At 35.1% G+C, this 24,515-nt stretch overlaps 1 protein-coding gene across 1 annotated transcript; it reads left to right on the top strand.

Moving 5' to 3' along the window:
* The first annotated feature begins 276 nt into the window (after positions 1-276).
* On the top strand, positions 277-20,487 carry nahoda (DOMON-like domain-containing protein nahoda). Its single transcript, XM_017624658.1, has 11 exons — positions 277-285; positions 637-734; positions 4,792-5,753; positions 5,961-6,407; positions 6,577-7,017; positions 7,273-7,697; positions 7,765-7,912; positions 7,976-8,189; positions 9,296-9,513; positions 9,819-9,982; positions 19,205-20,487. Exons 1-11 carry the CDS (start codon positions 277-279, stop codon positions 19,952-19,954), a joined length of 3,876 nt encoding a protein of 1,291 aa, XP_017480147.1. The 3' UTR covers positions 19,955-20,487.
* The last annotated feature ends 4,028 nt before the right edge of the window (positions 20,488-24,515 follow it).

Genomic DNA, 24,515 nt, shown 5'->3' with positions numbered 1-24,515 from the left:
TTGTATGTATGCTGGGTATATGTATATGTACATAGAATGTAGTTGTAAGTGCTGAACCGTTTTGGCCCAATACCCACATAGGTAACTAGCTGCTTGACTGAACGTTACTTAGAACTTTAGCAGTGCTTGACTGACTTGGCTTAAACACTTTACCGTATGACTTTTGTACAGCGCGAAAGGCATGTGCGCGAGAAACGAAAAAGCGAACCAAATCAAAGCAAATTAAAAAAAAAAAACAATGTAAATTAAAAAACTAAAAAGCCACGACACGCTTGTATGCCTGAGGTGAGTTTGTGCTTAATTTGATGTTGGCACGTTAGGGCCTGATTTACAGACAGGCAAGATGAAGGTGACGCTGAATGTTTTTTGTCTGGGAGTTAGTTGCACTTTAGCGGTGCATGAGTTAAAATTTTGAAAGCAAAATAAAACATAAAAGGAGTTACATAGTATATACTTATAATTACATTACTGGTAGCACAACAACACAATTAAAAACAAAGCGTTGACATTTTTGCGCAATATTTCACACATACTTATGTATTTATTCTTTTCTACATACATAAATAATTTAATTACCACTCGCATTAAAAAAGGGCAACACTAATTTGTAGTTATATTCTTTTCTTGTGATTTTAGGGTGGCTTCCGCCTACAATTACTTGACGAACTCGACCGCCCTGTGTTGGACCTGACGCCGCATGTCAATGAGTCGGAATTCGTGCGCACTGATGTTACGTAAGTTAATTAAAGCCCTCCCACTCCATACCACATTATGTCAAATAGCCCATTTTCCAAATTTCGAAAATTCCGTAATAAACAAATTTTTGCAGTGGTCATGTCAGAAATAAGTACTCTAAAACATCCAAAATGCCCTGGCTTGAGGCAGCTCAGTCAAAGATAGATTTTCAATAAATATCAGTTTGAAGAAAAAAATAAAATGTTTAATATCTGTTTTGCTCGTGCAGTTTTAAGTGTATGTTGTGGAAATTTTTCCGATATATAGGATGGTCCAAAACAAAAATAAAATATTAGAGAAAATTTTTCTCCCCAAGGCTTATTTACTACGTTACGGCTCATTTTAGGCTAATATCTTTACATACAAACATTGAATATGATGATCTTGAGAGTGTTTTAATAATAAGAAATGATCGAGAGAACGCTTAAAAACCTAAACCGAAATGAGAACAAAACCTTCGGTAGTGAAAACAAAACTGTCGATAATGTCCTCAACGGGACTTATATAAGAACAAAGTGAACAAAATGCGAACAATACCTTCTTGAACATTTCTAAGCGAACAAAATGGGAACAAAAGTCTCTGGAATGTTCTGGCAAAGAACGAAGCGGCTATAGAAGTCTAAGAAACTTTCTCTCTAAGAAAAATTTGAAGACAAAAGTCTCATCAATTTTCTGACATATAACGAAACTGAAACAAATCTTCTCTGACCTATTGGCGAAGATTGGAAGCGAGAACAACATTTTTCTCACATAGCGTTGCATTAGTTTGACATACATATATATTGAAATTTAAAATTAATCAAAAAGGAACTGTAAAAGCATAAACAGACGGCAGCGTTGATCCGGATCAACTCGGGAATTAACTGCAGTTGATCCGGATTAAGTCCGAGTTAATCCGGATCAACGCTGCTGTCTTTTTAAGCTTTAAGATAACTATCCAAATTAAATAAGCGAAAGACTTAAGACACGAAATTTTTATTTTTTTTTTTGCACAGGAAATTAAACATTTTTCCATAAATGTACAGTTACCCTAATGATAACGATCTGGAAGTTGAAGTCATTCAGCTTTCCTATGGCTTGGAAATAGCAATCATGCTTCTCACTCAACTGATTTTTCAGCCCAACTTGCAGACGCCCCTCCCATTCTTAACGTTAAGTTTACAAAATTTTAAAAAAAGAAAAAATTAAAAAGTAAATAAAATTTTTCTATTAAAAATTGATCGACATGAACATAAAACCTTTATAAAAAGTGGTTCGGTTTCCGGTTCGGATCAATAATTTGTTAAAAATTTCGGCTGCAGTTAATTAGTAGAAACAAGCGGTTAATCGGTTTCAAAACCGGTTCACTTCCCTGGTTAAAATCATGGTTTATCTAGAATCTTTATATTTATAGTTTGTAACTTAATATAGATAAATGTTATTATTCGAAAAATTCGAAGACTACGAAAACTGCCTGCGAGGAGTGCAAGTTGCCTCTGGTATTAACTTTGTTCCCGTACAATGCTATCATCCAAGGTATTTGGGCTAAGAAAAACTAGTCAACCAGAAGCCAGTGATAATGTTTTGGGCATACCTAATATTCAAATTTCATTGCAAGATTAACATATTTGATATTTAATTGTAGCTCTCCAATTTGGAAAATGTGAGTTTATTAATAAAAAATTTTAAATTTATTATGTTTTTAACATTTAGACTTGCTTGTGCGGCCACCCAGTACGTAAATGTTACCCATATTTAGATTTTGAAACCGAAAAGGAAACAAAAAACAGCACTCAGGCTACCTACCACCAATTTTACTGCCTTATATTCCTTTTAATCTGCTTAAAAACTACACAATATACGAAAAAATCGAAGCAGGGGTGAGGGGTGGGTGTCAAAGAGTTGAGTTATTCGTCTCTGAACACATCGCTGTCGAAAGCCTCGCACGTAATGCCTGCAAAAGCGGGACGCAGACATAAAAACTGTTCCGCCGGCGTTTTATTCTCTTCAAGGAGAGGAAGAGCAATCGGGGTTGTAATGTATGCTGATCGAAGTCAGATATTTTTGGCCCGCGAAGTGTCCAGTAAACAATCCCACAAGTTATCAGCAGTCACACCTGCTTCACAAAAGCAAGTTCCTAGCCCACATGCAACCACGCGAAGCCTCTCAGTCAATGCTGAGTGATCATCCAGCTATTTCTTATGGTGGCTGCATTTCCCGAGTGTTATAACTGGTTGCGGGCACCTTTTCTGAGCCCTCTCTATCCAAATAGTCAGTTATCTCATTACCAGATGATGCCGAGTGGCCTAACACTCAGAGTAAAAAAAGTTCGTTATGTTTTTTAACACAATTTACATAGCTAAGACTTGCATTGTGGAACTGGTTTGGAAGTGGTGTAATGAAGTCATTAGAGTCTGAAACTCTGCCACCAGCACCCATTTCTTTTAAGACTACAACTGGTCGTAAGGACCTCACCAAGTTTAAAGCTGCAAAGCGATGATAAGTATGGCAGGGCATCAAGCGCAGAGACAGGCGCCGTAGAGCAGGCCCCGTACAACACACGATGACTGCTTTGTAGCATTTTTCGATTTGCTATTGGTGCAGATCTGCTATACTATACCTTNGACTACAACTGGTCGTAAGGACCTCACCAAGTTTAAAGCTGCAAAGCGATAATAAGTATGGCAGGGCATCAAGCGCAGAGACAGGCGCCGTAGAGCAGGCCCCGTACAACACACGATGACTGCTTTGTAGCATTTTTCAATTTGCTATTGGTGCAGAGTCTGCTATACTATACCTCTGATGCATAACCGATAATGAGTTTGATCATAGAGATATAGATCCATACGTATTTTGCCAGAGACCTTTTTACATTGCAAACAGCCGCTAAGGCTTTGGAGGTCTTATGTATGACACCAAGGCAAAGTGAAAAGCACATCGCCCTAAGGGCAGTGTCTAAAAAGATGACTAAAGCATATTTTTTTTCAGATCAGTCTCACTAGATTTTCCCGCCTTATAGGCATGTTGATGCAAAGCCATAGGACTTGTAACTTAACCAGTCTCTTGAGACATTTTAGAATGAAGTACATCATGCTTATGGGTTTGAAGCTAAAGTCATCCTTCTCAAACTTATAAACGAAGCTGACGGCAAGTGGCCTCTACGATTGTGGTATACAATAGCAAGCAGTCAAAGGATCCAATAGTATCTTCGTTCGCCACAGTTATTGCAGCAACAATAATACGTCTCTTGTCGAGGGCGTGGAATGTGTAACCATCACCTTATTTCCAAGCAAGTGAGGCTACACAAAAAAAGAGAGAGTCTCAATGCTTGCCTCCGTAAAAAGGTCATCAAGCCATTTGAGTGAACCCAGCTTTGCGAATTGGCTTTTATACCACTGCAGTACTCTTTACTGGTTCCCAGCCCATCTCAGTATTAGTTTTAAGGGTCCTCAACTTTTGAAGCTCCTGCGTGAGTGAGAATACTCTATAAGGCGTGTTTTCGGTCCGGATGAGTTTTCGTCATATATTTAGGATGCTGGCACCACGTAATCTTGCGATGCGTTGCTCGCTCACAGTTTCTTTGGTTGATATATTTAGAACGATTATGGACAAAAATTGTGCCTATCCATATAAAAAATATAGAAAACTCTCAAAAGTAAATCACGCGGACGTAAGAGGAGAAGTTCTCTCCCGGCCCATTAATGATTTAGTATCACAAGCATTACCTGAGTTAAAGATCTGAACTAAGTGTCTGCTTAAAAATTATACGACCACTGCGGCCGTACCCATACCTCTCAGAATATTTGTGTTTGATAACAAAAAATGATAATTTTTTAATATCCTTTTCTGTAAATTACAATCTCATTTTCATTTGGTTTTGTTCTCCAGCCTCTCGGCCTAAAGTTGCAACCACCAAAGCTGAATTTCGGTGTGTTTTACTTCTTAATTTCGCATTTATAAAAAATTAAATTTTTAACGACCTTTTGAGCTTTTTATCCATAAAATTATATTAAAATGTATCTATGTTTTAATGTACAAACTATTCTATCTACATTTATTTACTCCTCCTTCACCCAGTGCCCAGTCGTTTCAGGTTAGCATACCCAAAGATTTTGAATGCCATAACTGCACACTGCGCCTACTCCGCCAGGCTGACGAGTGGTCGGCTGGCTATCGCTTTTGGTCGTGCGCCGATGTTGACGTAAAGAATCGTAAAGACTTCCGCGAGGCCTGTTCAGGCAATGGAAAATATTTCCCATCGCGTTGCAAGTGTGAGAAGAATTACTATGGGCCGAATTGCCAGTACAGAGACGAATGTTCCACCAATCAAGACTGTGGCAGTCAAGGCAAATGTATCGACCTAGCGGGCACATCACTGCCACGTAAACAGTGTTATTGTAATTTCGGCTGGTATGGCATTGGTTGCAACAAGAAATCACCTTACCGGACCACCGAGTTGGAAATGACTGCCTATTCGATGAAACAATTATCGCCTGATTTTCGTCTCTACTGGCGTTTGCTGGAGGAGCTTAAAGAAATTGAAGTGGTGCTCAAAGTAAATGGCACATCTTGGGTAGGTTTGGGTTGGCGACCGAATTCGCTAAACGCGGAGTGTAAAAATTTCCCGCTCATACGTGATATCGGTGATTTGAAGACTACTCTAACGCAAAATGAACCAGTTGCCGTACCTGAGCCACAGCCAGAACCGGAACCAAGTGCCGAACCAGAACCAAAACCCGAGCCAGAGCCCACAGCAGAGCCTGAACCCAAATCGGAGCCAGAGCCCCAACCAGAGCCAGAGCCAAAGTCGGAACCAGAACCAAAGCCAGAGCCTGAACCCACTGCTGAACCAGAAACCATACCAGAACCTGAGCCGAGTTCTGAACCCACGCCCGAACCGCCAGCATCAACAAAGTCCAAACGCGTTGCTAAGCATGAAGATGATATATTGCAAAATATGGAGGGTGTTACCTCAGTAGCTACTAGCGTTTCATACCGCGTGAGCTCCTCAGCAGGACGTAGGAGACGTCAAGCACCAGGTAAGTGTAAAAAATGCAATAATTGTATTTAGTAACTGTCGGTAAAACTTACCTAAAGCACTTAACACAGAAATATGATTAGCTTTAGTGTTCAACTCGACATTTGTTTTTTTTTTTTTTTGCTCAAACACTCTTCACTCTTATTAATCGCACTTTAAATCCTTTCGAAATATTTTATTTCCTTTGCAAATACTAAAAACTTAACAGAAACGATCAATGATAATTATCCTGAACCAACGCCTGCACCTGAACCGCGGGCAGAACCTGAACCCGTCGCTGAACCGGAACCAAAATCAGAGCCGGAGCCAAAATCTGAACCGGAGCCGAAATCAGAGCCGGAACCAAAACCTGAACCAGAACCAAAGTCAGAGCCCGAGCCAAAATCTGTGCCAGAGCCAAAACCAGAACCCGAACCAAAATCAGAACCTGAACCAAAGTCTGAGCCGGAGCCAAAGGCTGAGCCAGAGCCAAAGCCTGAACCAGAACCATCCCCGGAACCAGAACCTTCTTCTGTGCCGGAACCGTCTTCCGAACCGGAGCCTGCACCTGAACCAACTGCGGAGCCAGAACCGAAAGCGGTGCCAGAGCCTTCGGCCGAACCACAGCCACACGCTAAAAATCAGCTTAATTCCAAGCAAGCTATTACCAAGAGTGGTAAATATAACTGCACTTCGCAAACACATAACATTTCCACGCATGCACCCAGACACCCACCCAGCACCGTATTCAGCACTTTTCACTTTGCATTACCATATTTTTTATTATTTTACTCAAATTTCTCAAAATATCTGATACTTACACCATTCATTATCTCCATTTATAGAACCGAAGTTAAGACTGAACCCCTACACGCCCAAATTCGACTTCAATCCCATGGATTGCACTGATATAGTTATAGGTTCGGCGCGTGGTATGGCCAGTCGTGTTGGCGACTATTATACGCGCGATCGTTCGACGCCACGAAGAGATGAATTTTACGGTGGTAAATCGGATCTCTCGCTCGGTACGGGCTTTGAAGAGAATGGTACTACCACTATCATATTCCGCAAGAAGCTTGTGGCTACTGAACCTACCGACCACACACTGGACGACACGTTGACGCATGTGATCTGGGCGAAGGGTCAGGAGCCCGGACAATATGTGCACATACCAGCTTCTGGAATCGAAACGGAAACGGCATCGGTGAAGGATTTCTATCAACCGGACGAGTTGAAATATCATGGACACAGAATGCAACGTGGCGTTACACAACTGAATTTCTTTGGTGAGTGAAACAACCATTTATTAAGAAATGAAAATACCCGTAAAATGTTTCGATGCCTCAACACTGTGAATGCTTAATTGCAGAGAAGGAAAAGACTGCCGCAGCAGATANGACGAGTTGAAATATCATGGACACAGAATGCAACGTGGCGTTACACAACTAAATTTCTTTGGTGAGTGAAACAACCATTTATTAAGAAATGAAAATACCCGTAAAATGTTTCGATGCCTGAACACTGTGAATGCTTAATTGCAGAGAAGGAAAAGACTGCCGCAGCAGATGGCGTAACGGACGCTTCTACAAATTTGCTAGACAACGATTGCCTGGGCCATTGGAAATTCCCCAGCGATTGTTCGCCTGAAAATCACACTTGCGAATACTACGCTCGTTGGGAGACTGTGGGTCGCGGCGATGTAATGCGTTGGTACATCGAGACGTCCAATACACAAACCTGGACTGGCATTGGTTTCAGCGGTGATGAGAAGATGTCGCAAACAGATGCCATTATCGGTTGGGTAGATCGCAATGGACGTCCTTTCCTAATGGATACATGGATTAATGGTTACGGCGCGCCGAAATTAGATGTGCGGCAGGACATAATCGGCACACCTACAGGCCGCATCGAGCATGGTGTGACGATTTTGGAATTCGATCGCAAGCGCGTTAGCAATGATGAGCAGGTGCGTTGTTGACTGTGTATTGGCCGCATTTATGGGTTCGAAAATCATTTTACTTCTAAAATTGCAGGACTTATCATTCACCGATGATCATTGTCTTTATCTGTTCTTTCCTGTATTGGGTGGCGCATTCCATGCTGTCAACAAGAAAATGGCCAAGCACGAACGCACGCCAACCATTTCTGCAACGCGCGTGTGCATTAAATCCTGCGGCAAGGGTATTTAGTCTATGAAACTACTAAGTCATGTATTTCTATTTGAGTCTATTATTTTTCTTAAAGAACTGGAAAGCGTTTTTAATACCGCAACGCCAGCGCCAAATCGACTTGTGTATGCTGTTGGTGTAAAACTCATGAATCTGGCTGAGTCGTTTGAAGCACCACAACCGGGTACCGTGGAGTTCAACAACTTGGCCGCCACCATCTCAGACTCCTTCAATGGCATTCTCAACAATATTCCTGGTTACTATAAGACGGAAATAGTGGGCTTTGAAAAGTAAGTTATCGAAATTGAGTTGTAAATTTATGTTTTTGAGTACAAAAATGTTTATTAGAAATTTCAAAATTTAGCGCTGACTTCGCTTTGTAAACCAATTCGATTATTCTTTTCATAATCTTGATACGATTTTTAAAGCGTTTGGTAGTTTAACAAGCAGTTTTTAAGCAAAAAACGATACCGAATTCAATTCGTATATAACAATTTAAGATTATTAAGCTCTGAGCATTTAAAAATTTACGGTGGACAAATGAATAGAATATTTTACCTTGAAAAGATCGCCTGCAATTTGTATTTGCTGTTCAGCTTTCTATCTCACCTTTTGACGTTTTTAGCTAAACACTGGTAAAAATTGGGCGTAAATTTTTGTCAATTCAAAAAACCGTCATAGTTTTTTGGTAATCTAAAAAACCAAACATAAATTTTTCGACATGAAAAGATTGAACATAAATTTTTAGTCATAAAAACTGGACATAAATATTTCGACATTCAAAAACTGGGTATGAAATTTTGATAACTCAAAAACTATGCAAACATTTTTGGTATCTAAAAAATTAGATATAAATTTTTCAACTTTTATCTACATTTTTGATCAATTAAAATCCGAAAAAAATATTGCGCCATAACAGCTTATGCCTTTGTAAAATGGATATAGTAAGTAATAATTTAATGCTCAGCTTTACATGATCGAACATGTATGCCAAGTTTTTAGATACCTAAAAAATAACGTCTAGTTTAAACTATCAAAAATATTGGTCCAATTTTTCTTGACCAAAAATGTGTATCCAGTTTTTATGTCGCAAAAACGTATGTTCAGTTTTCAAATTTCCAAAGTTTTTTTTTTAGTTTTTAATTAACCAAATTGTATGCCCAGTTTCTATAAGTAACAAAAAATGTACGTCCAATTTTGAAATCACGTAAAATCTTCATTTCTTAAATGTCAGTTTTTAAACTTGAACAAATTTATGTCCATCTTTTAGATACTTTCAAGCGTCCATATATGCATGATTTATTTCATAATCATAATGAGAATTATTTTCAATTCATACTCGCAAATACTTTTGTATAAATATATACATACTTACTTTCTCATTGTACTTTAACAGACAAGGCACAACAATGGTGGCTAAATTGCAAGCCATGTTCGATAAAGCCGACTATGAGAAGGGCAATGCGTTGGCAACCAATACAGTAGGTGCGGATAACAGCGAATCGGCAAAGAATGGTGATATTGTAAAGGCAGCCTTGCAAGATAAAATTGCCACAGGCAAAGTGGGCTCACTGACGGTGGATCCACAATTCTTAGACTTCGAGGCATTGGAATGTAAGTGTTGTCATGGCGTATACGTGATTTTTGTTTTTACATTGAACTTTAATAGGATCACTTGCGTTTTTTTTTTTGTTTCATTCTAATTACATTCTTGTTTCCGTACATTTCAGATAAAACAGCCAATAAGGATGATGAAACCTTACTTTCGTTCTTCGAACTCTCCGAAGTACGATTGTACATAGTGCTANTGTCATGGCGTATACGTGATTTTTGTTTTTACATTGAACTTTAATAGGATTACCTGCGTTTTTTTTTTGTTTCATTCTAATTAGTTACATTCTTGTTTCCGTACATTTCAGATAAAACAGCCAATAAGGATGACGAAACCTTACTTTCGTTCTTCGAACTCTCCGAAGTACGATTGTACATAGTGCTGGGCTTGATAGCCGCTTTGGTATTCATTGCATTGGTGCAAGCGATCTGCACCATCTGCAAGACATCACGTAAAAATAAAACACAAAAGGTAAGTTTAAGCAAACGTACATATGTATGTATCTACTTACTATTACCTATTAAGTTAGAGTGGGACGTCGTTGTTATTAATATTTATATGAAGTTTAGTATGCCTTAAAATTTGAACATAGTATGGATGTACACTAGACCGTGCGAGAAAAAAATAGTTCGCCGTACACCCTTGAGTCTACAGTGAATGCCTGTTTTGCCGAACGTGAGGCCCGTTTTTTTATATTTTTCGTCATATCATCGGCATTTACAGTCGGGCCTTGAGGAATGATAATATCGATGTTCTTGTCTCGATGAAGCATTTTTTTTGTTGTTGGAGCCAAAGTTCATTGGCCTAAATTAGTGCTTTCTAGTACGTACCCACCAGACTTCATTTCTTGTCACCCTAAAGAACCATCCTAATGTTAGTAGATAAAAGCTCGATAAAAACCATCAAACTTTTGCCAAGGAAGTATTTCGATTCGAAGGCAAATTTCATTTTTTTTTTGCCGAATGCAGGTGTCGCCTTTTTACAATGTTCGTCATATCTTAGGCATTAATAGTCGGATCTTGAAATTTCAATTTCAAAGTTCATTAACTTAAGTCACCCTAGCGTGCCACCCTAATATCAGTAAATTATAGCCACCAAAAATCATTAAACTTTGGCTATGGAAATAATTCGATTATTCCTGTAGAACTATTAAAAAAATAAAATATATACTATAATCAAGAGGAGAAAGAATTTTTTTTTTAAATTGCTTTTCAAAAAAGATTTTCGTAAGACAGATGGCAGATAGTTTTGTTATTCTAGCACAAAAGTCTTAGAAAAAAGCCCCCTCAATCACCACTCGTGTTGAAAAGCTATTTTAAGAGAAAGCACTTGTTTACTATTTAGCTCGCCTCGCTCCAACAGTCGCAATGGTGGAGTGAAAAAAGCCCAGGCGTGCCGTGGAATTCGAGTTCGGGTCGTCGGGCAGCGGAGCTTTTTTTATATAATTTTTTTTTTTCTTTTTTAATTTAATTTTCATATAATTTTTGTATTTTATTGTTTTAAAATGAATATTTCATTTAATTTTCATAAACTTATTTTTCTTCATTTAATTATTTTTTCACTTTTTAGCTTTATTATCTTCTAATTTTAAAATTGCATTGTTTAAAAATTAAAAAATTAAATTTCCTCTAATTTCAAGAATTTTCAAAATTTAATTAGTTTTTTTTGTTAATTTAATTTTCTTATAACAATTAAATATATTTATTTTATTTTATTTTATTTTTTGGGACTTAATCTACTTTTTTAAAACTTTTTTTCTTTTTTAGTTTAATTTTCTTTTCTAGATTTTGTTGCTTAAAAAAGAAAACCATTTTTTTAATTTTATCTAATTTTTAGTTTTATTTTATTTGCTTCCTCTTTTTTGTTATTCATTTTGTTTCACTTGTGGTTACTTCGTTTTCTTTTAATTTTTGTGTTTTACTGATTTAGGAAGAGAAATCTATTTGTATTATTTCGTTTAATTTTTAGTATCTCTTTTTATTTTTTAAATTTTTTTATTTTATTCATTTTTTAATTTAATTTTTAATTTTGTTTAAAAGAGATGTTGTTATTTAATCTTTAAGTACTACATACTTCCTTCTTTTTTGGCATATTTTTTTTTCTCATTTAATTTTTGGCCTTTTTTGTTTGAAAAAGAAAAATATATTTTTTTAATTTCATTTAATTTTTAAAAATATTTTTATTTTATCTATTTTAATTTGCTTGACAAGCCATTTAATGAAGTACTTGCCGAGATCCCACATTCTTAACAGGCGTCGCGAAGCAAGCCGTGCTTTGGCTAGTAATTACATCTAGCGTGCTAAGGCATTTCCTTCATTTTCAGTACTTTGCTTCAAAACTTATAATTTTGGAAAAACTAAGGCAACAAGAAAGCTTTAGGAGGTCTAAGTTTCTTGAAGATACATTTTTTGCCTATTCACGTGAAGCGAGGTGTAAATTGAGGAGCATCATCAAGTCGAAAAATATTTTTTTTAAATACTCACAAGAAAAAATGGTACTACATATATATAATTTTTTTATTGAATTTTGTGTCCTAGCAAGTATTTGCAAAATTTCGGTTTCGGTTGAATGGCTGAAAATTTAATTCCTTCTCACAACGGCCCACTCTATCTTAAGGCTGGCTTTCACTATGTCAAATTCAATTCATCAAATAAGTGAAAACACATTTTAAAATGATAACAAACAAAGGATCTATCGATTGATTGAGATCAGAATAGGTCTTCAGTCGTGTACTTGCGCTGCTAAATCGACTATCTGCCCGTCTTTGGCCTATAGTATATTCGGTGACAGTATGAATAAAGGATATAAAGTTGTGTCACAATATGAAGACAAATTTTGTCGTCAAAATATGACATAGTGAAAACCAGCTTTTACACTTTTATTTTGTTATTTATTTTTTATTTTTATTTAAAACACCATGTNTATCGATTGATTGAGATCAGAATAGGTCTTCAGTCGTGTACTTGCGCTGCTAAATCGACTATCTGCCCGTCTTTGGCCTATAGTATATTCGGTGACAGTATGAATAAAGGATATAAAGTTGTGTCACATATGTATATTAGTATGTATGTATGTATGAGTGTTAACACCGTTAATCATAGGTATCGTTTTGTAGATTTACACAAACATGCATACATTCAAATTAAACAATCACCAATACCACAAATACCAAATCCAAAACCATATACACCATAGCACATATGTATGTAAATTTGTATACAAAAAAAAAAAAATTAATAATAAAAATTGTCCCATCCCATAATTAATACCAATTTCATTGTGTGACAATATTTAAAGCTTGTTTACGTAATACCCGACGAATGGCGGATATATCAGCAACGGCTACACCAACAACGCTACTATCAACCCTCTAGTGAACTTTGAAAATTAAATAAAAAAAAAAAAAAACGGAAGGAAAACCCCAAAATTTAAACAAAACTAAAGCACAATCGTTAAACTAAATGCGTACATATACACAAACATGTGTACATACATGTACATATGTATGTCTACACATATATACTTGTGTACGTAATGTATTTGTACTTGCATAAATACATACATATATATAAACTAAACTAAATGAAATACTAGCTGCCTTTAAAATGCGTTGGCCAGTTACTCCAGCAAGTGCATTGAAGACTTTCATCCCATTCCTAGTGCAATTGCATCTTACGAAAATATCCCTACCGTTTTGTATCTACTCACAATTTGCATTGGTAATTAAATTAAATAAAAACTAAAATAAAAATCTTTCATCACTTTGACTGCACGCATTCCTTCTGCAACTGACTACTTTTTCTTGATTCAAAATTTACCCACTAAATGTTTCTAAATTATTTTTTTTTTTTATTAACTGTTTACATGTCTTCAACTAAACATTTATACTTTCATATCGTCCTTTTCCCCCTATTCTTCCTCTGTCTTAAACTAACTTTTTCGTGAGCTTTACACGTCCTAAACCATTTCCATTACTCATCCATTTTATCTCTTGTGCATCTGTATGTATATCTACATATGCATTTGTATGTATGTATGTACTTAAGCATAGTATCAATAAGCCAGTCAGCATTTGTTTTTGCTATTTTGTTTATGGATTTGTAAATAGTTTGTATTTGGTTTATAAAATTGTATGATTTATGTGTACGTCAGTTAATGCATTATAAGTATGTAGTAGATATCGTTACCTTAATATAGAGGGGTCCTAACTCATTTACTTTTCATATCCAGCACTGTTGAAAGGTCTGCCAATTATTCACTAAAACCTATTGGATTTTAAAAATAACTAATACAGCATAAAATTAGTTAGATCCTTCAACAAGAACAGCCTTGATTTTCAACAGAGTTTTTCATCACCCCATAAAGAAACCAAAATGTTAGATAGGGCCTTTCTATATTAAGGTAACGATATGTGTAAGAGTATTTATTGCTTGCTGTATAGTTTGTGGTACTTTTGTAGATAGTGCATACCAGTTATGGGCGTACTGAAGTACTTTTGTATTTAAATTATCAGTTTGGATACTAAATACTCTAGTAAATACTTAGTATGTAGAGATAGACATCTCATCAATAGTCAAGTAAGAAAAACCTAAGGAGTTTTCTAAATAATCAAGTGAAAAAGTCAGTTATTTAGGAGTTGGTATATACTCAAGTAAAAAACAATTAGATACTAATGTAAAAAAAAACTTGGGTATCTAGGAGCTGCTAGATCCTGAAGTAGAAAAAAATTAAATATTTAGCAGGCGATAAGTACTCAGGGGCTTTAGAGATGCAACACTGAAGTAGTAAGGTTATTAGTAGATAACTAAATATTTACAAATAAATACTTTATGGTTTAAGAAAATTTTAAAAGGAACCTTACGCCCACCACACCTGATCCTAGCACTCACAAATGCATCAAACTTTAACTCACCACAACTAAACTCACCACATCTCAACTTGGGAACTATTTCGGGATTTTATAGATTCCCGGGACTAAATTAGGATTTTCAAGACTATTTCTCGGGATTCTCGCGACTATTTCGGCATTTTCGAGACCACTTCGGGATTCCCGTTGCATTTATTGATCTTGATGTCGATAGATGTATCGATATTGCAATTGATTTATTTATCCATATTGCTATCGATTTTGTGATTGATATTGTCATCGATATAATAATCGGTATTGTTATTGATTTATTTATCGATATTGTTATTGATATATTTATCGATATTGTTATTTTTATATTTTTATATATGTATACGTAATTATAGTTCCTAACATTGCAGAAATCCCGAGGTAGTCCCGAAAACTTCGGTGTAGCCTCGAAAATGGCGAAACAGTCCCGATAATCTAGAAATAGTGCGTCAATCCCGTAAATCCTAAAAATCTCGAAGTAGTCTCGAAAATCCCGAAATAGTCCCTAAATTACCGAAAATCTTGAAATAGGCCCAAAAATGCCGAAGTAGCCTCGAAAATACCGAAAAAGTCTCAACAATCTCGATATTGTTCCGAAAATCCTAGACATATCCCGAAGAAGTCTAGAAAATCCTGAAATAGTCTCGAATATTCAGAAATTTTTATTTTTACACTGTCTAAAGAACAAGTACTTACTTTTTAGAAAAGACGAAGTTTCTAAATACTTTGGTTCGTGGTAGTTAAAGAAGCTAAAATCTCCAAATACTTTTGTACTCGGTGTTGCGTTAGATGAAACCAACTAAATACTTTTAGACTAAGTATTTAGCGCAGTGCAAATAAGTTAATACTAGCATACTCGGTATATAGTAGACAATATCCAAAATATTTAAGTAAATAGTACCTTGGTGTTTACTGCAATATAAATACACTACTAAATACTTATGTTCTTAGTACTTAATAGTTATTAAATACAATTTTGGCCATCACTGGCCCTGCCCTGTGTTGCACGGTATAACGTTATGCTATCAAATGATACAGCTGAACCGTATTACCGCATTATACCGCATTACTGTATATCTTATAGTATCGATATATAGATACCTATAGAGAAAGAGGCTTACTGGAGCGCACTGAGGCTGCCGAACCTAAGTAGCTTGAAAAGTAGGGACTTAAGGGGTCATTTGGTTGTCCTTAAATCATCATTTCCCTTGTAAAACTCACAGACTCAATGCTACCGAATCTGACCTTTACAAAGCGCAAAAGGTAATAACACCAGAAAGGGATACCTGTAAAACGATAACCGCCACGTTCAGCGAGGTAACTCAAGTCTGGTACACTGATGGTTCGAAACTTGAGGATGGCAACACTGAGGCTAGTGTATATCGATCTAGATTTCGAAAAAGCATCCCGATGAGCATATACCCAATCCTATTCCAGCGTTGAAGTCTGCGCCCACGAATGTCTTCGCAGAAGGATAAATGGGACAACAATAAATATCATGTCTGATGGCCAGGCAGCGTTAAGAGCACTTGACTCTTGTAACACGGTGAAAAAGCTAGTAGACCGTTGCAATAAGATACTGGTAAAAGTAGGAGCCAGTAACCGAATAACCCTGTGATGGGTTCCGGGTCATAAGGGTTTCCATGGCAACAAGAGGGCTGACACTCTAGCGAAATACGGTACCAAACGGAGCCTGGTCGGCCCTCAGCCTTTCTTTGGTCCATCCAAAGGATAAACAGCAGGGCTCCTAAGGTGATGGGAGGACTTGCAAATTACAACCCAATGGCGCACGACAAAGGGCAAACGGCAGTTCAAAATATTCACAACTCCCTCTCGAGGAATCTCTGAGCGGCTGCTAAATCTTAGCGGGTGTAAGAACTCTCACCGGATAAATGGACACTGCAGGCTGGGTTATCATATTTATAAAATGGCACTCTCTGAGGAGGCGAACTGCAGGTTTTGTGGGCCAGAGGATGAAACCTTGGAGAGCGACTATCATCTCCATCCAAAATCTGGAACATGACTCCAAAGTGCTTAATTTCGTTAATAACGTAAGGTTGGAGTGACTTGATAAGAGTTAGCACAATAGCTCTAGCTAGGTCGCAGCGCTATATAAATATAACCTAATAATAATGATATCACTTATAGCCTATTTCCACCAAATGCTTAAATGCAGTTAAGAGCTCATATAATTTCCAAAAATTTTAGCATGGCAAGGTTTATTTCTTAATTTTTAATTTTTCCTTTCGTTTGCTTGTACTTAATATGAAGGGTACAATGTAGATAATTTTTTATTTGAAATATTTCGAAATTATATTTTAATTTATTCATTTTGGAATTGACTTCTTATACTTTAGTACAATTAAAATAGCAAAATTAGTTAATTGTAAAAAAGCATGCATTCATGGAAATATAACAAAGAGGGTTGCCACCATACATTTCTTGTTTATTAATTAAATTCGCAACTACTTCATGTAGGTACCTAAAGCATTACAATATCACCGCTAAATGAAGTGGTTAAGAATTCTTTTACTCATAAATTAAGCTAAATGGAGTCTCCAACTTGAATATAAATTCTTATTTATTAAATATACATACATATTTAGTACTTATTTAACTTTACGACACTCGCATATTGACAATATTTGCCTATTTATTTTATAATTTTTGTATTTTTAATTATTATTATTTTTAATATAGTTTATTCTTTAACAAAAACCGTATAATTCCAAGTTTCGATCTGTGTGCAATATTAAAAAAAAAATCCCCAGTATTTACCCAGTTAAAAATTTATCTGCAGTTGTCATGTAAAATAAATGTGTAAAACATACTTGTATATCTATTCATATAGGGTCATCAAAAGAATAGTATTTGGAAGAAGCGCATCACTAAAAAAAAAAACTTTTTAATGCCGAAGTGTGGTAACCACTCTTCTTATAGGCTAGCGCCTGTATATAGTAAGTAGTTATGTATGTATATTAGGGTGGTCCAAAAATACCTAGGAAAGTCAACTTTTTTAATTTTTCCTGTTGCCACCCCCGGAACTGAAGAATATCAAAAATAAGGAGACACGTTTTTTTTGTTTCATTGATTAAAACTTACCCCTGCCGCCGGGGCTTGGAAGTTTCCAATATATTTTACATGGAAAAAAATTAATTTTTTAGTAGTAGTTTGCTATAAAATCGTTAAAAAGAGATATTTTTTGATTGATTAAGACCATTTTCCTTCAGAAGTCTATAAAAAATAACGCTATGATGCTTATTTAACTTAAAAATTTTACCAAGTGTGTTTTAATAACCAATAATCCTATCTGTTATATACAAAAAATTTGTATTTTGTGTTTTCGCAACCACATCATGCACAGCTCAATGGATGGGTTTATTTGTTTTTTTTTTTCATTCTGCTCAATGCTTTCTATGGGTTTGTGGTAAAAATTTTGAAAAATAGGGTTACCAGATATTTGAAAACTTAAAATTATTAGAAGGGCAATAAAATATTTAAGTTTCTTCATCAAAACTAAAAGCGTTTGAAGAGATTTCAAAAATATTTTAAACGGGTTTGCCATCTTTCTAAAAAAAACATCATTTTATTTATTAATTAAGATTATCGGTTACTAAAATACACTCCGTAAAATTTTTAAGTTAAAAGCTTCTAGTTTTTTTTTTTTGAAAACTTCAGAAGGGAAATAGTCTAATTCGATCAAGAAATATTTATAATATTATTATATATAAAATAAAATTATTATATATAAAAATATATTATAAAATATTTAAGTTTCTTCATCAAAACTAAAAGCGTTTGAAGAGATTTCAAAAATATTTTAAGCGGGTTTGCCATCTTTCTAAAAAAAAATCATTTTATTTCTTAATTAAGATTATCGGTTACTAAAATACACTCCGTAAAATTTTTAAGTTAAAAGCTTCTAGTTTTTTTTTTTTGAAAACTTCAGAAGGGAAATAGTCTAATTCGATCAAAAAATATTTATTGCTAACGATTTTATAGCTATTTTACGAAAAAATGTATTTTCCCCATATAAAATACATGGGAAACTTCAAAGCCCCGGCGACACGGGAAAATATTAATCGATTTCAAAAAAAGAAAAAAAAAATCGTCTCTTTATTTTTGATATTCTCCAGATCTGGGGGTGGCTGGAGGAAAAAAAGTTTGGGCCACCCTAATGTATATCTATCAGTTTGTATTATGACTTAAACATGAATGCTAAAATAGTTGTAGATTCTGCTCAATTTGACAAAATAGCAACAATCAAAATGTATGACTGGTTATCTGAAACACAAATAGGGTGCGTTCAGAAATGCATCAAGCCAAAGCATCAGTCTCGTGTTATTTCTAAACTATAACTTATGGAAATGTCAAATATGCGCAACCACGTTTAAAAGTTGAATTTGAACTTAATTCCGTAAATAAGACATTTCCATCAATAATAGTTTAGAAATAAAAGATACTGATGCTTTGGCATGATGCATTTCTGAACGCACCCATACTATGCATGCACATTTGTATATTAAAACCATAACAAAATTTATTGCATTAGTATGCCTCTTGCATTGCAGGCAATAAATGCAAATTCACTTACAAATTGTTGCCATAAATTTGGCCGTTGCTGACGCAGCAATTGCGACTTTCGCCAATTTTCCGTTACATGTCCAGCATCCAAGAAGGAAATTATAAATTTAAAAATGTTAATATACAAAAATACCTTATGCTGACTGGTTTATTATCTATGCACACCTTAGCAAGTAACTGAAATAATAAATTTCTTTTCGACAACTTTTCAGGACAAACTCATACAAAATTCGCCTTGGAAAGAATTCGCTTCGAACACCAACTACGCATTCGACCCATATGGCGAAACTGAAGAGAAAAACATTACCGCATCCTCGAGTGTCGTCGCCACGGGCAAAGATAAATTACGTAGTCGCTCTTCAAATACGAACAGCCAACAAACCACGCTGCCCATGTCCCATTCACCCACCAGCAAATCTCAACTCTACTACGAAGGCTCTAACGGTCATAGTGGCGGCAGTGGTCATCACTCGCGCAGCCGCAATCGGTATGATAACGGTACGCATGATTATCGCAGCAATGGACGAGTGCAGCGTAGCACCGGAAACATTGCAGTTACAGCCACTGAGAATGGCGGGGGACATTATGATCGCTATGAGCGCGATCGCAGCAATGATCGCAGCGCCGGTCCCTATACGCGTAGCTCTTATGCTGAACGCGCCTACTCGTTGCCTCGTCAGCAGGCGCAACAACAACACCATTCCAATATGCAGCCCTCTGGCTATTACACGCAAGAGCGACGCGGCCATCGTTCCAGCACAGCAGCAGCAGGAGGCGCGCCTGCGCGCGAAGAACGCAATAGTCGACATTATCGCGATGGTTCGCGTTCACGAGAAGATCCACGTATGAGCGCTAGCGGTGGCGCCGATACGCCGGATTTCTATTTTATGCCGTCACAGCGCAAGTACTCGGGTGAAGTGGTGCGAGTGTACGTTGACTATAATAAGGATCCGAATCATTGAAGAGTAGCGCAATGAGGTTTGGTGGACGATGGTACTGGAAAAGAGTGGGTTGTGGAAATGTTGAGAAGAAATACGGGATGTGTCAATATTGTGTGCACATACAGAAAAATTGAAATCGCACAACGGGTGTTTGGAAAAGGCATGGAAAATATACATACATAGTAGGTATGTATGTATGTACATAGAAATTAAAATGACAAAATGCGTAGACGTTTATAAATGTGGAAAATGTCTTAAGCGAATCCAATCATCTTCTGTTGCTGCATTAATCGTTATTTGTGCGCGTGTGTACGATCTTACTTTCGTACTGCATTGAGCGTTAAGGTCGTTGCGTAAGGGGTATACTAGCAGCTCAAAAAATACCTCAGCGAGTTATTTATGAAAAATAAATATAAAAATACATAAATACATATATTAAATAGTATGCAGTAAAGTACAACACAATGAAGCAAATAGAGCTCCACACCAAACTTTTAAATCATTCAGACTGTATATGTAGAGTAGGGTGAATCACTATCCATAAAAAAAAAAAACAATAATATGGTTTTTTCACCGAAGTTATAAAATTTATAATATTTTAAGATCTCCGCCGAAATATTTCGAAAAAATATTAAGATTTGCGTGAGCTGGACTCATTTGAAAGTGCATCAAAAAATGTGTTTTTTTTAAATAAATTTAGTTCTTTAAAATAATCTTTCTATCTCAGATCATTGATGAACTTAAACCTAAAAGGTCTGCTTGTGAAAATTACGAGATTTTTGGAGGTACGTATATTCAAAAGGGTCCAGCTCAGGTAAATTTTAATATTTTGCCGAAATATTTCGGTGGAAGTTTTAAAGTAAAGTAAAATAAACTGTATGACTTCGGTGAAAAAAACGATATTTTTTTGGTTATGCACCCTAATGTACAGCTATAAGTATTACAAGCTGAATAAAACGCTGAACGTCTGCAAAGCTTGGGCGAAATTCTAATCTAACAATATTTTTTTTTCAACGCAGCTCATACAATAAGGTTATTCTTGATATGCAAAAATTCAAAACCGCATTTACAAGATAGCTACGGAAAGGGTGCTGAAGTTACATTTGTACTTTAGAGTGGAACTCCACAAAAAGGCTTTCAGCACTTTAGTTAGCTATAAGTTTTGTATTGCGGCGAACGCGCTGAAAGCCATAACGTCTGAAAGCTTGGGTGTGAAGTTTATTTGATAAAATATATCGTTTGAATGCACCTTCTTGGTAAACAAACAAAAAAATGACTAAGTTATAAGATTCACAAAAAAAGTTATTGAAACTTTCGCAAACTCAGTTTGAATACCCATACTAATATAAAAGTCGTCGTTATACAGAGAAATATTCAATAAAAAAGTGCTGAGATTTTATCCGTCAGTAGTCATATTTTCATAAAATTACTAAAAAATATATATATACAAGAGCGCCTTTGAAATGAGTTTAAATATTAAGAATAAATTTATATATTTAAAATAATAACTTATATACATTAGGGTGCATCACTTTCCATACAAAAACGGTACTCTGTCTCCAGCGGCGATATTCTATTTTAAAAGTTCCGCCAAAATATTAAGATTTACGTGAGCTGGACCCATTGGAAAATGCCTCCAAATGCCCATTTTTTTATAAATGAACATAGATTCCAAAAATATTCTTTCTCCTCAGATGGTAGAAGAGATTAAGCATAAAATTTTTTAAAAATTGTATCAATATAATTAAAAAGCTAAGGAGATTTTCGTAGATATTTTCAAATCGGTCTAGCTGACGTACCTAAATCTTAATATTTTTCCGTAATATTTTGGCGGAAGTCTTAAAATAAAATACATTTTTTAATAGCGTTGCAAAATCGGCAATTTTTTTTTTGGTGATGCACCCTAATACATGTGTATACATTTATTTAAACATGGAGTTGTATGTATATTATGCAAGTATATGCATTAAATCGCATGTATGTATGTATATTTTACTCTAGAGAATTTGTACATACTTATATAGCTTTTGTAGAAAATAGTTTTAATTGAATTAACCTTCTGATGAACCGCCTTAAAAATTCGATGGTGTCTAGCATTAGGACTGCTATGTATATGAGATGTAAAGTTTTTCTGCATAAAAAATTTTTTAAATAAGAAAATGCATACGTACATACATATATCATGTTTTTGAAAAGCAAGACAATTGAAAAATATATGTGTACGTATATGTATGTACAAGTATAATCACTTACTAAAAATTATAAATGAACTTTTTGTTTAACTAGTTTTCAGTGTTATAAAAACTATAAATTTTAAATGTGACGTACTAATACATACACAGATATATATTAGAGTGGTCCTCAAAAATATGAACATCTACATTTTTTATGGGACACACCCTTATTTTGGTCTGCATACGTAACTAAGCCATTGACAAGAATTTCAAATTTTAAACAAATTTGTAGGGGGCGGTACTGGGATTAAAAAATTTAAAATTTTTCTTAATCCCGAAAATTCGACAAAATCTTAACCGGAGATCTGATAAACTAAACATGTTATTCAAATTCATATCGATTCATAAACTACCTGAGTTATGGCTGGTCAAAGTCAACATTTTGTCGAATTTTGGGATTTAAAGAGGCCCTTTATTTGAAATTTTCGTGATTGCCTTTAATTTGTATGCAGAACCAAATAAAGAGGTGCCTCATGATGCTGGTATTTTTTAAGGACCACTCTAAGTTTTAATAAGAAATATACAAATATTTTATTTTAAATAAACTTAATGGTTTTTGTTTCGGTTTTAGTTTCTTTGTGTGTGCATTGTAACTTAAAATGATTATGAACTTTATGCAAAAGAAGAGTTTTATAAAAGAAAAATCAAATAAAATTTAAAAAATTGCACAGGTCAACAAAATTTAATTTTTTGCAGTTAATATACATTTCTGAAGGACTTTGGTGCGCTGAAAACTAATCTGGTCGTAGAACCAAACCTAAAGTGCCAATAAAGCCGTTTTTTATCATTCATTTGAGGTTATATAGCATAGCGCAAATACAATTTTCCATAGAAAACAAGTCAAAGTATCTTAAAAAGCAAATCTTCTCATTTCGAATGCCATTGAGTTTGCCCAAATATAAACTTTTCCTCCGAGATATCGCATTTTGTAATTTTAATACTTACTGTATATACGAAAAAGTTTATTTGCGTTGCTACATAACCTCAAATATTACAATGAAAAGTGTTTTGTGTACTTTTAGGTTTAGAACTTGACATAACGGCCTGATTCGTTTTGAGCGCACCAATATCCATCGAAAATGTATGTTGGTGTTTTTGCTTCTTGACACTTGTTGGCCTGTGTTATTAATTATGCTTAATAGTTTAAGATTTAGCTATAACTGACACTTGTTTGGGAGCTCATCACAAAGAGTAACACGTAGTCATTTATTTTGTATACAAAGAGCCGTATTTTTTTTGTTTAATTTTAATAACACTTACATTTATGTATATTTAAATTGTAGACAGCTTATTTGTAAAAATATACTTATGTATTTATGTATATTGCAATATTTTTATAATACAAATTTGTAAAATATTTTAAATGAGATACATATGTTAGTTAAATGTAATTAAAATAAATAAAGTGAGTAAACTCNGTTTAATTTTAATAACACTTACATTTATGTATATTTAAATTGTAAACAGCTTATTTGTAAAAATATACTTATGTATTTATGTATATTGCAATATTTTTATAATACAAATTTGTAAAATATTTTAAATGAGATACATATGTTAGTTAAATGTAATTAAAATAAATAAAGTGAGTAAACTCTAAAAATCTGCTAAATTATTTTATAAAAAATAAGGAATTTCTAAAGCCCAGGCGAAAACTGACTAAAAATGTTTGTTTGCCAGTAATGAGAAATCGTACCGATCATCATTTGTTTTTTTTATATGTGTAAACAAAAAAAAAAAAGATAGCAAACATTCCTCCGACAGCCGATTTTACGTACTTGCACGACGCAGGGGTTTTTGCCGAACAACAGTTATCTTTACCAATCATTTTTCGTTCGTGGAGCAGCAGCTTGTAGTAATATTGCTACGCTCCCTTACTAATAATAATAACACAGGGCAACACAGATTTTGTTTCCCAAAATGTAAAAGCTGTTTTTGATAGCCCTTTTTGTGCTGCTTACGAATGACTATAAGTGACCATCAAGTCAAGGTGCACGAATGGTATTTCCAGGGAAAGTTGTCGAGAGTTCTAGCTTTAATTTAAGTCCATTTGGAAGGTACTATCNAAAAGTTTGTTTGCCAGTAATGAGAGATCGTACCGATCATCATTTTTTTTTTTTTATATGTGTAAACAAAAAAAAAAGATAGCAAACATTCCTCCGACAGCCGATTTTACGTACCTGCACGACGCAGGGGTTTTTGCCGAACAACAGTTATCTTTTCGGCGATCTAACCATGTTTACATCAGGGAGCCTACCAATCATTGTTCGTTCCTGGAGCAGCAGCTTGTAGTTGTTTACTACGCTCCCTTACTAATAATAATAACACAGGGCAACACAGATTTTGTT

This window comes from Rhagoletis zephyria, unplaced genomic scaffold, assembly GCF_001687245.7.
Source record: "Rhagoletis zephyria isolate East Lansing unplaced genomic scaffold, Rhagoletis_zephyria_1.1 Rzeph_scaffold_03729, whole genome shotgun sequence".
Lineage (NCBI taxonomy): Eukaryota > Metazoa > Arthropoda > Insecta > Diptera > Tephritidae > Rhagoletis > Rhagoletis zephyria.
The sequence above is the reverse complement of the archived record's forward strand: the minus strand, read 5'-3'. Positions and strand labels throughout refer to the sequence as shown.